This window comes from Ziziphus jujuba, chromosome 11 (assembly GCF_031755915.1).
Source record: "Ziziphus jujuba cultivar Dongzao chromosome 11, ASM3175591v1".
Taxonomy (NCBI): Eukaryota; Viridiplantae; Streptophyta; class Magnoliopsida; order Rosales; family Rhamnaceae; genus Ziziphus; species Ziziphus jujuba.
The window spans coordinates 19,588,779-19,602,605 of NC_083389.1; the positions used below are offsets into that span (position 1 = coordinate 19,588,779).

The 13,827-nt window shown below is 31.3% G+C and overlaps 1 protein-coding gene across 3 annotated transcripts; it reads left to right on the top strand.

The window, feature by feature from the left end:
* The first annotated feature begins 3,121 nt into the window (after positions 1–3,121).
* LOC107432955 (uncharacterized) lies at positions 3,122–5,154 on the top strand. 3 transcript variants are annotated; one of them, XM_048464753.2, is made up of 3 exons: positions 3,122–3,530; positions 3,839–3,903; positions 4,094–5,154. In XM_048464753.2, exons 1-3 carry the CDS (start codon positions 3,390–3,392, stop codon positions 4,980–4,982), a joined length of 1,095 nt encoding a protein of 364 aa, XP_048320710.2. In that variant the 5' UTR covers positions 3,122–3,389; the 3' UTR covers positions 4,983–5,154. The 3 variants fall into 3 exon arrangements, with proteins under 3 accessions (XP_048320710.2, XP_048320711.2, XP_060668498.1); XM_048464754.2 differs by having other exon boundaries at positions 4,097–5,151; XM_060812515.1 differs by having other exon boundaries at positions 3,447–3,530; positions 3,839–5,148.
* The last annotated feature ends 8,673 nt before the right edge of the window (positions 5,155–13,827 follow it).

Consider the following 13,827-nt stretch of genomic DNA (forward strand, 5'->3'; position numbering starts at 1 on the left):
TAGCTGGCTACCAAGAAGAAATACTTATATGTCTGAATTAGGCAGATCGATCATAATTCACAACCAGTACGGAATTCAGTCAGAGTATATTATAGAGTGTGTGTATATATATATATATATATATGTAGCTCTTTTTCCCCACACATATATACAAGTATATACAAGCACATATGCATTTATATGAGTCTGTATTCTTTTCTTCGGTCATTTTCCGAAGACATCATTTTTCCTCATTTTTATTTTATTTTATATAATTATTCCCTTTTTGTTGAAGAAACGGTGTTCTTCTTTTCAAGGTCAACATCAAATAAATACTTATATATATATATATATGCTAGTTGTAAAGCAAAACATACATATAAATTTGTATATATATATATATATATGGATATATAAAACTAATAAAACTGAACGAGAAAAAGAAGATATAATTTAGTTTAGTGGCAGGGTTGTTCTTCGATGCTCTTATACCTGTAATTTTCTAAACGAATACTTTGTGAAATGCCATTTTGTTTAACAATTTTTATAAAATGCTAGTTGTCATCATTCATTATTCTCTTGCGTTTTTGCAACTTGCGTTGCCTTAAAATATTAATGGTTTTTGACTGGTAACTAAAACAAAGCCATAAGCCTGTTATACTTTTATATGTATATATATATATATATATATATTAATCTTTAATCTTCTTTGTTCTTTTTTCTGTTTTCATATTTAAGCTGCCAAGTTGATTCTGCCTACTTGTATTATATGAATTTAAACCAATCGAAGAGCTTAATGAGAAAAATAATAATAACAACAAGAAAAAGAAAAGCGCAAAAGAATATTTAAAAGATGGAAAATTGAAAAGTTCACTTTCAATAACTCTTTACTGTTGTTTTTGCTTCCAGCATTTGATACAAAATACGCTGCAAGTCTATTCAAAGTTTGCCACATAATACACCATTTGTATTATATAATATACAAAGGAATCAGCTATATATATAATCAATAATATATACTAATTAAATTGCCTTCATCTAATTCATATTTTAAAGGCAAAGCAAGCTTAATTTAGTACACTTAATTTTCTTATGACCTCTGTATAATAAACCAGCTCCTACTATCAGTAATTAATCAATTAGACGGTTAGCTAAAGAGTTTTCAGTTCATTTTTACTTGTCGTTAATGGCAACTGACATGAATGATAGTATCATATAGATATTATATATCACAGTTTATTTAATACTAAGGTAGAGTTTTCAGTTCATTTTTACTTGTCGTTAATGGCAACTGACATGAATGATAGTATCATATAGATATTATATATCAGAGTTTATTTAATACTAAGGTAAGTTTCTGAAGGATACAAAACTTTTTCTAATTTAAAATATTTTCACATTTAAATCTATTAGACTATTTTTATAATTGTATTTGCTGCACAAAGTACAATTCCACCAAATGAAAGTATAAACTATCTTTAATGACAAAAACACCCTTATCTTCACCATGTTTGTCAAATTTGTCGTTGTCCAGCAGAATTATATATATATATATATATATGTATTGTAGCGTCTCTACTCTACCTTTAACTACAATGGCAAAGCAATATTAGTTTATAGAATCTGAAGCTACAGAAAAGGATATTTTCTTCGTTCTAAAATATCTGATATCCTATTCCCAAATGGATCAGAAATTATTTATATTAAATTAATATTTGGATTGAGCAATTAAGATATTATGTGTATGTAAATATAAAAATACCAACTGCTAAGGATTTGATAAAAGGTATACTTTTAGTAGGTTTTTTTATAATCATTTATAGTCTAAGCTGGAATCTTATATTTGATGATGTGTTTGACTATTTGGGACGCTGATGCCCCTATCTAATATGCCAATAGTAGCATTAGTAGGTCCTCGCTTCAAAATCGTGTACTTCTGTACTTTGTTAAATTTTTTCCATATTATTTTTTAACCATCTTAATTAATTTAAAAATGCTATTTATCGAATGGGTATAAATAAAATCTATATATCAAGGAGTAATTTAAAGATTTATTATTAAAATATTTATTTTTATAATTTTAATACAAAAATAATAAAATTAAATATTCAAATTAAAATTCACACACACTGATAATTGTATGATAAATAGCAAAATTCTAATTAATTTCTCTAATACATATATATATAATTAAAAGGTAAATTCCATTTAAAAATAATTATCGTTTGAAGTATAATTTGTAAGAAGGTTCAAATGAAATTTTTTCTAAAATCAATTTTTTTGTTTTCATCATCCTTAAAATCAAATATAAAATATAGAAAAAGATTATGTGATTTCTTTAAAAAAAAAAAAAAAAATCAACCACAAATCGACACGTAACCAATCAGGCTCCTTCCAAGCCTACAAAAAATACCTAATCTTTTGGTATCAGATTCTGCAGTTTTTCATGCAAATGGACTCCCACTGCGATCATCATCAATCTCATCCCCGGACCCATCAGAGCCGTCCATTTCATTGACTCCAACAAGACCCCCAACTTCCTTTATCCTGTACCAACACACTCATCAAAAACTCTTCCCAAGTGGGCCATACGTGTTCGCCACTTCCCATAAACACTGTGTGGATTTCAGCTCGTGTTCTCCACGCGCCTCCTACCCTTACTGCGCTCCCCCAACAAAGCCAAAGCTTCTGTTTTAGCAAGGAGAAAAGACGTTAGGTGTTTAACTTCCCAAAAGCCTTTTTTTAATTTTTTTTTTAAGATAAAAATATATATATCAATCGAATTGACCATTATACCCTCAAACTGAGTAAGATGGGAGCAATCATCAGATGTTTTATAGGCCCATCGTACACCCTCAGAGTTGTGGTTAGTGAGATCAAAAGCGTGTCCACAGTAAGTTCCTACAGTGTTTTCCACCACCGGATCATTGTCTCTCCTTCTATATCTTTAAATAAAAAAAAACACAATAAGGCTTTGGACAACTATCATGACGTGTAATAGCGGCAGGCTTTTCTCTTTTACTCTCAAAAACGCATCCAAATGTAAATAAGCGTAAAACCTAAGGGTAAAACCGTCCAACTGATTTTTTTTTAACGAAACGAAAATATATGAAGGGCCGAGAGAGCAACAGAAAGTTAAGAAAACCCTGATTATCGAGTTGTGTGAGATCTGCAAACCCCCCCTTCCCTCTCCCCCCCTATTCTCTCTTCTCTTCATAACCCAAAACCCAGAAAAGAAAGTGCGAGAAACTGAGAGAAAATACCTCAGCAAAAAAACAATTCCTTTCCCCCAAACAGAAAAACCCTTTTGTGGGTATTCTCTTTCTCTCCTCGTCTGTGTTTTTATTTTTGGGTGTGATTATTTTTGCCTCCGCGTTGAAGAAAAAAATAAAATAAAATAAAAGAGAGAGATGAGGATCCGCAAGAACGCTAAGCTCTCTCCTCTGCTATTCTCTTCGCACGCTTCAGCTCCTGAGGTTTTGCAGACACACGTGTGCCAGCTGAACCAGTCTCCATGGGATGTGATTCCTTTCTCTCAGGACTCGAACCAGGTTAGTAGTATTGGCTTCACAAATTCTTATTTTCCCATTTCTAATTTTCTTCCGCAGATCTGTCAAAACCCTCTTCACTTCTCTCTCCATTTCTCTTCCTCAACCTGCATTTTAGGGTTCATTTCGTTTCTCTCGTCCCCTTCCTCCCACATTAGGGTTCTTTTTTTCCAAAAACCCTAAATTTTTTTTTCTCCCTTCAGCTTCCAAAATGCTCGATTAGGTTAATGGGTTTTCCTCATTATTCCGTTTTATCACCTGGGTTTCCTTTTTCTTTCCTTTTTTTTATTTGTCGTTCTCTTTTCCTGCAGACCGAAGGTGAAGATAGTTTCACTGGAAATGGAAGTCTGGGCGATTCCATTGGAGCTGTTGAAAGGTAACCCCAACTTTTGTCTATTTCAGTATTTTTCTCGATTCGAATACTTAATTATTTCCCAATTTTTACGATACTTCAAAAAGCAGTTAGGGTTTTTGTTCTTGCTTCGTTGCCAAAAAAAAAAATTTCACCAAAAAAAATTGTTGTCGTCGATTGTAAGTTCTGGGTCTGTGATTTCAAATAATATTAGCAGCGTCGCTTCGATGATGGACATTAGCAATGAGAAAGCTTCGGTATTAACTGTAAAAGCCGAGAACATGGCAATTATCGACGATAATGGCGGTTGTGGTGGCGACGACGACGAAGAAGATGAGATAATCAAGGGTTCCGACGACAGCAAATACAGACAGCGCCGAATTGAGTCATCGGAGAATAATAACAACAATAGTAATAGTAAACGATCATCATCATCAGGAGGAGGAGCAGCGGCGATGTCGAAGATTATCATACACTGTCAGAAAAACGACGGCAAAGGATGGCAATGCAAGAAAGAAGCTAAAGAAGGTCACAATTTCTGCGAACACCATTTGAGCCTTCTTAGGTCTTATAGCAGCAGCAACAACAACAACAATGCTGCCGGCGCTTCCGCTATAAACCTCCCTTCGCACTCCATCTCATCCAAGAAAGCTCAAACCAGTCTCTCTCGGCGTACTCGCGGTTCTTCCGGAACTCGATCGGCGAAGAAAAGCGGTTCGATTTCGAATAATAATCCTTATGAATTTTATTATTATTCTGGGTTTGGTCCCTTATGGGGTAGGAAAAGAGGAGATAGAGGAGGAGGAGCAGTAGATCATAATAAGAATGAAAATGTGGAAAATAACGTTGTCGTTGATGATGATGATGATGATGATGATGATGATGATGTTGATAATGATAATGATGGTAAGAATGCTCAAACGACAACTCGTTCATCGTCGTCGCGAATGGATAATGAGGGATTTGATTATGTAGATGAGGATGATGATGATGATGATGATGGTGATGATGATGAAGACGACGATGATGGAAGTGGTGGAGATAGTGGGAAGAAGAGGATGCGAAAGCCTGTGAAAGCTCGATCGCTTAAGTCTTTAATGTAATGGGGTAAATATTTTTTTTTTTTCTCTCTTTTTTTTTTCTTTTTCTTTTTTGGATATTTTGGATTTTGGGTTTTTGGCAACAAATATATATATATGGAGGTTTGGTTGGTTGGTTGGGTTTCGATGTTGTTTTAAAATTGTATTGAAATTATCGTGTTTTTTTTTTTTTTTTTTTTTTTTTCCTAAAGTGGAAGATTTAGGGTTAAAGGTATTTTTAAGATAATTTTAAAAAAAAATAATAATTTTTGGTGTTTTGCGGGTTTTGTCGTGGGTGAGATTAAACGCTCTCTCAGGAAACATGACACAGTTGGAAGAGAAAGTTTAGAGTGTGAATACAGTGGACCGAAAAGGGAAATTTTTATAAGTTAAAAAAAAGGGGCTTTTGAAATCCAAGGGTAATATCGTAATTTCGTGAATTTTAATCAATGAAATTGGCGTATTTTTTAAATTAAAACTTTTTAGGTTCGTTGATGTGGCGGGATATTATACTTTATAAATTGTTTTTAAGTTTTTATTTTTTATTTTTTATTTTTTTGGTGTTCATAATAATTATCTTCCCTGCAAAAATTTAAGAAAAAAAGGATTTGGGCCCACCTATTTGTATGTTGCCATTCTTTCATCTACGGCTTGAGCTCTTTTTTATTTTTTAGGTACTTTATGTTCGTACTCCATGTACAAATGAATAATAATTGATGGTTTTTTTATAGTAAAGTATATTTTTGTTAACTTTTATTATATTTTGTCTGGCTTATTATTAATACAATTTTTTTTATTTCCAATTTTGGTTAAGATTTAGTAAAGCTTCAATTTTTATTTTTATTTTTTGAAAAACAAAATAGAAAGATAGAGAAACACTAAAGTGAATTGAAGTTTTTTTTTTATTTCTTTAGAAGTGGCTAAAAAACAAAGTAATAATGAGAAACACTTTTGGTTGGAGATATTGAATGCAATATGACAAAATAAACGCTTTTTTTTATATGTGTTTGTGTTTGTAAACATCTGAAAGGACCACATAGTCTTTGAATCTGTATTTGTGAAATGGCAGCTTTGTAGTTGGAAATTGAGCAAGTTTATTAAGAAATAGGTAGAGAAAAGAGTGTGATTTTTATATCTCATTTAAAATGAGAGAATTAAAAAGAAATAGTAATATATAAATTTATATATTATGGAATTCATATTTAATAGCTTAAACTATTTAATTTGATAAGTGTATTCTAATATCAATCACGTCACATCTGAATAGTGTGAGACAAAATTTATTCCATCCAATCGAGTGACATTGCAATAAATTTTAAGATCAAAGATTCGGAAATCAACATTTTATATTTGGGAACTTTAAAGTGCAAAATTTTCATACTAGAACATATTAATATGCAATTAATCCTTTTATATATTAAATCCGAATGAAAACCATTTAGTTGGATGATTTATTAATTATGTGACTCTAAACATTTATAATTTTTTTTTCCACATTTATTACTAGGTGATTTTCATATCCCATTTGCCCAATTATGTTGTATTCTTATTAAGACTAATAAACATTCTCTAGAAGAAAAAAATAAAATGCCCCTTAGTTTTTTTTTTTTTTTTCCCTTCTTTTCCCATAAATATTTGAACAAGAGACTGTATAGATGATTAGGAAACACATTAAATTTTTTGTTATCTATTTAATTAAATAAAAGGAAATTGCCGTATTGGGTGCTTTAATTGTCATGCAAAAAAGGTGGGAAAATTATAAAACCAACCTATATTTACGAAAGTTATTTGAGAATTATTATAAGATAAAAGCACATATTTGGAATGTTCTCACAGTTGTTTTATTATTTGAAGCAAAACAAATGTTTTATAATTAAATAATATATATATACACACACACTAAGGTCTCAGCATCTATTTCAAAAAAAAAAAAAAAAAAAAAAGACTACCTGTGTTAATAAGCATAATATTATATGATACTTAATTTTCTTGTATTATATCTTAAATTTTTAAAATCAGTAATACTGAAAATATTTATCAAATAATACATATTAAAATATTATTAATTGAAATATTCATATAATATAAAAATAGATAAATAAATTTTAAAAAAATTAATTAAATATTATCATATTATTTATTATATTATTCAATTAATAAATTTAATATTATTATTATTTAAATTTATTAAATTGAGTTTCATTTATTTTTACAATAAAATTAAAAGGTTAATCTGATATATTTTTAATGTAATATTAACACATTAGTATTATATTATAAAACAAAACAAAGTAAATAGTTGCACAAAGTATGCCAAGCCATCAGCCACTTTTTTTTTCTTTTTCTTTTTCTTTTTTCTTTTTTTTTTTATTTTTTTTATTTTCAAGCCACCAGTCACTTTGATTTGTATGCGCAAATTTCAATTGGTCTTTGTTTTGAAATTGAACTTCGACAGAAAATTATGCAAATTCATAGTGGCAAATTTGGAAATGAAATTTAAACAACTGAAAGTTTGACACGTAACCAGAGTTCAAACTATTTACAACTGGGTCACGGTATGGGAATGGGTATGGACGTCAAAACCAATATTTTCCTTAGTAGCACAATGAATTGTCTGTCTTACCCTTGTCTTTTAAAAATATTTTCATAACCTACCAAATAAGGAAAGGATAAAAGTAAAAACAATTATTAAAATGGCTTGTTTTTTTCACATGCTGAATCTAAAACGGCTGTTTTACTATAAATAACATAAATATTTTTTTTCTTATTTTGGTGGAAAAATAATCGAAAACAATAAATATATATAAATATAATAGAAAATAAAAGCAAAAAAAAAAAAAAAATGCACGTGAGGAACGAAAACTTACTGAATATGTCGCAGTAACAAAATTCCAACAGCCCCGTTTACATTTGCGGCGGAATGTAGTTTTAAAAATAAATTAATAATTAAAATCAAATAAATTAATTATTAAAATATAAATAAATTCATAAAGAAATAAAAGAAGTGGAAAGTTATTTTTGGGATGCTCAGAACCCAAATTTGGAAAAACGAAAATAAAATAAAAATTGAAGCTTTGGGAATTAAATATTCCGACCAAAAAAAAAAAAAACAGAAACAAAAAACTTTACAGAAATTTATAAAGCACGCTCTATCAACGCGCGTGGAGCCCCCAACAAGGATGCTTTGGTTTTTTGATGGTCAAAGGATTCTTGTTTGCTTTGGGCATAGAGTTTTCAGGATTTATTTGTTTATTTATTAAAAAAGGAAAATAAGAATTTTGAGTCGTATGACTGCCAGCCAACATTGTGCAACTTAAAGAGTACTCCTTTACGAGGATATCCAATATAAAAATGTTAAAATGGTAAATTTATATTTTAATCTTGACCTAGAATTCTTAATGCAAATGTTGCAATGATTTTGGCACAACATTTCAATAGAAAATATTAAATTGACAATGCTAAAGAATCTGTGATGTCACTTTGTTTTTTTTTTTTTTTTTAAATAGAAAAAAATATAGAAATTTAAATTTAAAATCATTATCTAAAAATATAATAAGAATGTCCTCTTTAATATTATATTTGAGGTAATTTATGTTTTTGATGTTTTTATTTTGCTATTCGTTTTAAATTCAATTTTGCTTTTAATTTTAGGTTTGGTTTCCATGTGAGTCTTGTATTCTTTAATTTCAGTTTCAACGTGGAATCTACATAGTTTTCTCTTATATTAAACTTTGTCACATTTTTATCTTTTTTTTAAAGTATTTTTTCCTAAACAACCCAGTTAGCAATCAGTACTAGAGATAACATCCAAATTTTGATTTAAGATACGGTGATGAAATCTTTTTCCTTAATTTATTAAAAATAAAAACTTTTTTTTTAGCTTTTAAAATTAATTATAATATATTCTTTTGTTACTCTCTCTTTACTTTTAAACTTTTAAGTTTCATAATTTAAAGTATAATTTTGGTTATCATTTAGGTTACATTTGGTAAAAAAAAAAAAAAACTATTTTTAAAAATTAAAAATTAGTAATTCCTAGGAAGAAAAAAGATGGAATATACTATTATTTATGCTCTTAAGTATGGTAGAAATAATGGATTATAACGTTGAATAGGAATTCCATTGTTTGATTCCACATGATAAATAATGGAACAGTAAACATTCTCATAGGTACAAAATTGAATAATAAATATTTTTACATAATATTTATTTAAGAATTTATATATGTTCAAATACCCCCCCTCAAAAAAAAAAAAAAAGAAAAAGGAACAGTTTAACAACATAAAAATAAAAATATAAAATAAATACTTAATTAGAAAATTCTTATTATTGTTAATCAACTTAATAGTTTTTTTCGTGAACCTAAACAACATAAAAAGGGAAAATCAAAATAACCTGATATATAATTCCACAAGTATCTTAACTAAATTTCAAATAAATACCAATTCAAATGAAAGAGGATTGAGAGAGTTTATGTAACAGCCCAGTACCACCCACATCAAGATATTGTCCTCTTTGGTCCAAGGTTCACTCCCTCTCTCCCCCCTGGCCTCAATGTTTTGTCAAAACGAGTCTTGAAGGGACAGGTATGCCCCTCTCCAACCGATGTGGGATGTTATAATCCCCCCCCTCTGGGGCCCAGCGTCCTCGCTGGCACACCGATCCGGGTCCGGCTCTGATACCACTGTAACAACCCAGTACCACCCGCATCAAGATATTGTCCTCTTTGGCCCAAGCTTCACTCCCTTTCTCCCCCCTGGCCTCAAGGTTTTGTCAAAACGCGTCTTGAAGGGAGAGGTATGCCCCTCTCCAACCGATGTGGGAGGTTATAGTTTAAACTAAAATATCCTTCGATTTTGTTGCTTAATTTAAGTTCACCATTAATAAATGTTTTAACCCATTCTTCTTTTTCATCATCAGCAATGCTAAACAAAACATCAACTAGCTCATCTTGACAAGTGATCAATTTTGTTGCTTTGTGATGATCTTTCATGTTAAGACCTAGTAACTTTAGCAACTCCTCATTAATTTTTAATCGATGTTTAGATGCTATTGTTCCTATAACTGCTTTGCTAAGTCTATCGGATGCATCCTTATGTTGAGAGCCAAACATGCACGCATCTTCTTTCATTGCTTCCATCACATTTTCTTCGTCTTTATCTCTTTTCTTCCTTTTCCTAGTTGAAATTCCCTCACCTTTGCCAGTTTAGAGTGTTTGCAAGTTTTCTTCAAAATTAGTATATCCATCTTTTACGTTTTTCTTTAGATCATCGCTTTCTTTTCCTTCCATATCTAAATTTCTAGCAACATCAATTGGCAATTCTATATCTTTTCCATTGGCATAGTCTTTTGCATACATAGTACTTAGATCCTCATAAAGTGGAAAAGATTTGTTTCTAAATGGAACTCCCTTGCTACGACTCTATGAAAACAAAAACAAATACAAAATTACTAATACTCATTTTGTATGTCTTGTTTAATATAAATATTTATCTGTATATATGCATCCCAGGATGCATCTTCTGCAGTGACATACTTCCTCACATCATCCCATGCAAATCTACTTGTGTTAGGATTAGTCAATATCTCATGAATAGTTTGAAAATCATTTTTTAATGTTTTTAATCTTGATTCAATATGTGGTTTGGCTTTTAATCTAGAATTTGGTAATTTAGCTGAAAGTTTTCCCTCTAACACTTTCACATATCCATGTCTAAATGTAAGTCTTTTGATTCATTATGCAATTCAACTAATGCTTCAACAAGTTTGACATCTTCAGCATGTGTCCACTTTCTTTTGGAAGAATCTTGAACAATTGTGATTTTCATGTTGCCTAAAAATTAGAAATATAATACAAAAAGTATAACAATTAATGTAATATGCATTAAATTTAACTAATAAAAAAACAAGATATCAATATGAAAATAAATTATACAATGTCAAATTAAACAAAAGAAAAATCACACACCAATCCAACCATTACATTCATTGAAAAACATAAGGAAATATTTCAACAAAATTAAATCACTAAATAATTAGACATTAAATAAAAAAATTAATTATCCCTCCTATTTCTCCTCCACGAACTAAACATTTCAACAGCAAGTTTGTTTTGCATGCACTTCAAGCATCTGAAGTTTCAGTTTGTGTTATCGGTTCACCATGGATTTCAATCGATGTGTTTTCTTGTCGATCAAATTCTTCCTCCAATGGATCTATAGGCCTTTCTCTTCTAATAAAATTGTGCACAAGACAGCAAGCCATAATAATTTGGATTTGTTTTTTAACCAGATCGAATGAAGGGCTCTTAAGAATTGTCCATTTTATTTTAAATAACCCAAAACATTTTTCTATAATATTCTTAGCAGATGAATATTTCATGTTAAAATACTCTTCTGGGGTGGTTCGTTGGCATCTATCCTTCCAATCGTTTAAGTGATATCATTGACCTCTGTAGAGGCAAGAAATCTGTCAGGACCTGTCCAAAATTCTTCATCGGAATCCTAGACAAGCCCTGATCCCAGGGAAACCCTACCAGACCCTCTAATGGAAAATCCGACAGAGCCTCCCCTAAGGGATAGACTTACCACAAATTTCCTGCACAGAAAACACACTTCTATATTCATCCCCTTATTCCTCCCACATTACTACAGTATAATTCCACAAATTTGCAACACTTCAAATTAATAACAGTAATTCAGTGCATAATTAATACATAAATGTCCAATACAGTATACAGAGCATTATACAAATAAATATGAAATTAATACAATGACCGACAAGGATGTAATACAGGATGGAGAGGAAAAAGGAAAGGGGATGCTCCTTGGACTTTCGGCAATGAATGAGACGTCGGGCTCGCCCCGGATGATTGACGTCACCCAACCTGGACCTAGGGGAACGGAATTTAAAAAAATATGAGATGCTAATCATCTCAGTGAGTGACTCTATCTACTATACAATTATAATACCACGATAATTAAGTAGATAAATAATAATTAATTAGAAATAATATTTTCTCTCAAAACCCTTACAATTCTCTCGGTTGGAAAAGTTCCCCTTTTAAAATATTTTCACAAAACCCTTTACTCGTATTCCCCAAAAACCAAGACATCAATTTATTCAACTAAATATCAAATAAAATATAATAAGTCAAGCATCCAAAATTTATAATTAAAAGAAATTAATTTATTGAATAATTAAGTAAAGGGAAAATTAAATCAATTTAAAATTTCCATTCAAATAAATAATAAAAACAGTATTAATTATATTCTTAATTCCAATACAATTTCAAAATATTTATTTAAAATCCCCGTTCCGAAAATCACTCGATGCACCCACTATCTACCAGTGGCGCCAACAGTACCCAGCGTCCCAGGGTACCGCCAGACAGGAGGTTATAGAAAGAAACCGGCAAACAGGTGTCCCGGCCATGGAGGGGCGGCCTACCCTCATCCAATGGCAAACACAGGACAACCCCATAAAATCACCTGCATGCTACTCACACCCACCCGCGCGTTAATCACATCCGTGTGCACACTAACCATATCACATATAAACAGAACACCGGTACTTGTATGGTGCATCTAAAAATCATAAATCAATACATCTCAAAATCTCAAATTTTTTTATAAACATACCGGGTTTATTCCATCCAATTAAACTCGTAAAATTTCCACAATTTCTTTATAATCGTCGCCATAAATTCCATGATTTCCAAATCTACCAACTCCCAAATCCACCAATTTAAATATTCAAAATTTTCCAATGGTATAAATATTTTTGAAATATAATAAATTAAATCACATAATATTCCATGGGCATACTTATAAAAATTGAAGTCACCAACATAAACAAATATTTTCCTTGAAATATTTGAAAGTCAAATCATGCCCAAAATAATGTTAAAACCACAAGAATTTCATATATAATTGAATTCCACAATCCTCAATACCATAAAATAATTTTCACATGGCATAAATTTATATAATGCACATTTTCTTTAATCAAAATAAATCCACCAATAATTTCCACAATAAATCAATTAAATATTTGACACATAAAATATAAATTTTAAATATTCAATTCACACAAAATATTCACAAATTTAATTCCCGAAATTAATTTGGAGGTGGATCACTCATCTCGAGCATGCAATTAAACCACAATCCACCATAGGATCGATTCCACAATGCACATGTGCTCCTAGAACAACGATTCACACACAGTCAAATAAATTAATATTTTATTCGGGTAAATAATACCTGGTACCCGGGGGGTCTAACACAAACGTTAACCAAAATTGACAAATTAAATGTCTATGGAAAGCTTGTGAGATGATGATCACATTACCGACCTCCATTGAGCTCAATTCGACCGGCAGTGGCCGGAATTTGGCCGGAAAGCTTTGGTCGGTCTTGATCTCTTCGTATCTTGCAAATCGACGGGAATTGAGTTAATTGGAGCTCAGAATCAGAATCAGAGGGTCCAAATTAGTAGGAAAGGACTGGTTGCACGACCGGTGGCTGCCAGAAAACCGGCAAACCAGCGACACACCGGCCGCCGGCTTTGGAGGCCGATCCCAGCGCGTTAGCCACCCTACCGGCTGGAGATTGAGTGACCGAGGTCGTGCCGTCGTGTGTCGCCGATCTATCCAACGCGTGTGGCCTGCTGCCGTCCGCACGATGGTCAATCGGTCGGAGATGAGGGAGGAGGAAAGTGGACCCGTCGGGGGAGAAAAGAAGAAGAAGAAGAAGAAAGAAATTTCCCCCGTGTCTCCCCCCCCCCCCCCCCTTTTTTTCCCCACGTGGGGAGAAGAAAAGAAAAAGAAAAAGAAAAAAGAAAAAGGAAAATAAAATAAAATAAAATA

Coding starts and splice junctions, on each gene's coding strand:
- LOC107432955 (XM_060812515.1), top strand. CDS start 3,867: ATGGAAGTCTGGGCGATTCCATTGGAGCTGTTGAAAGGTAACCCCAAC.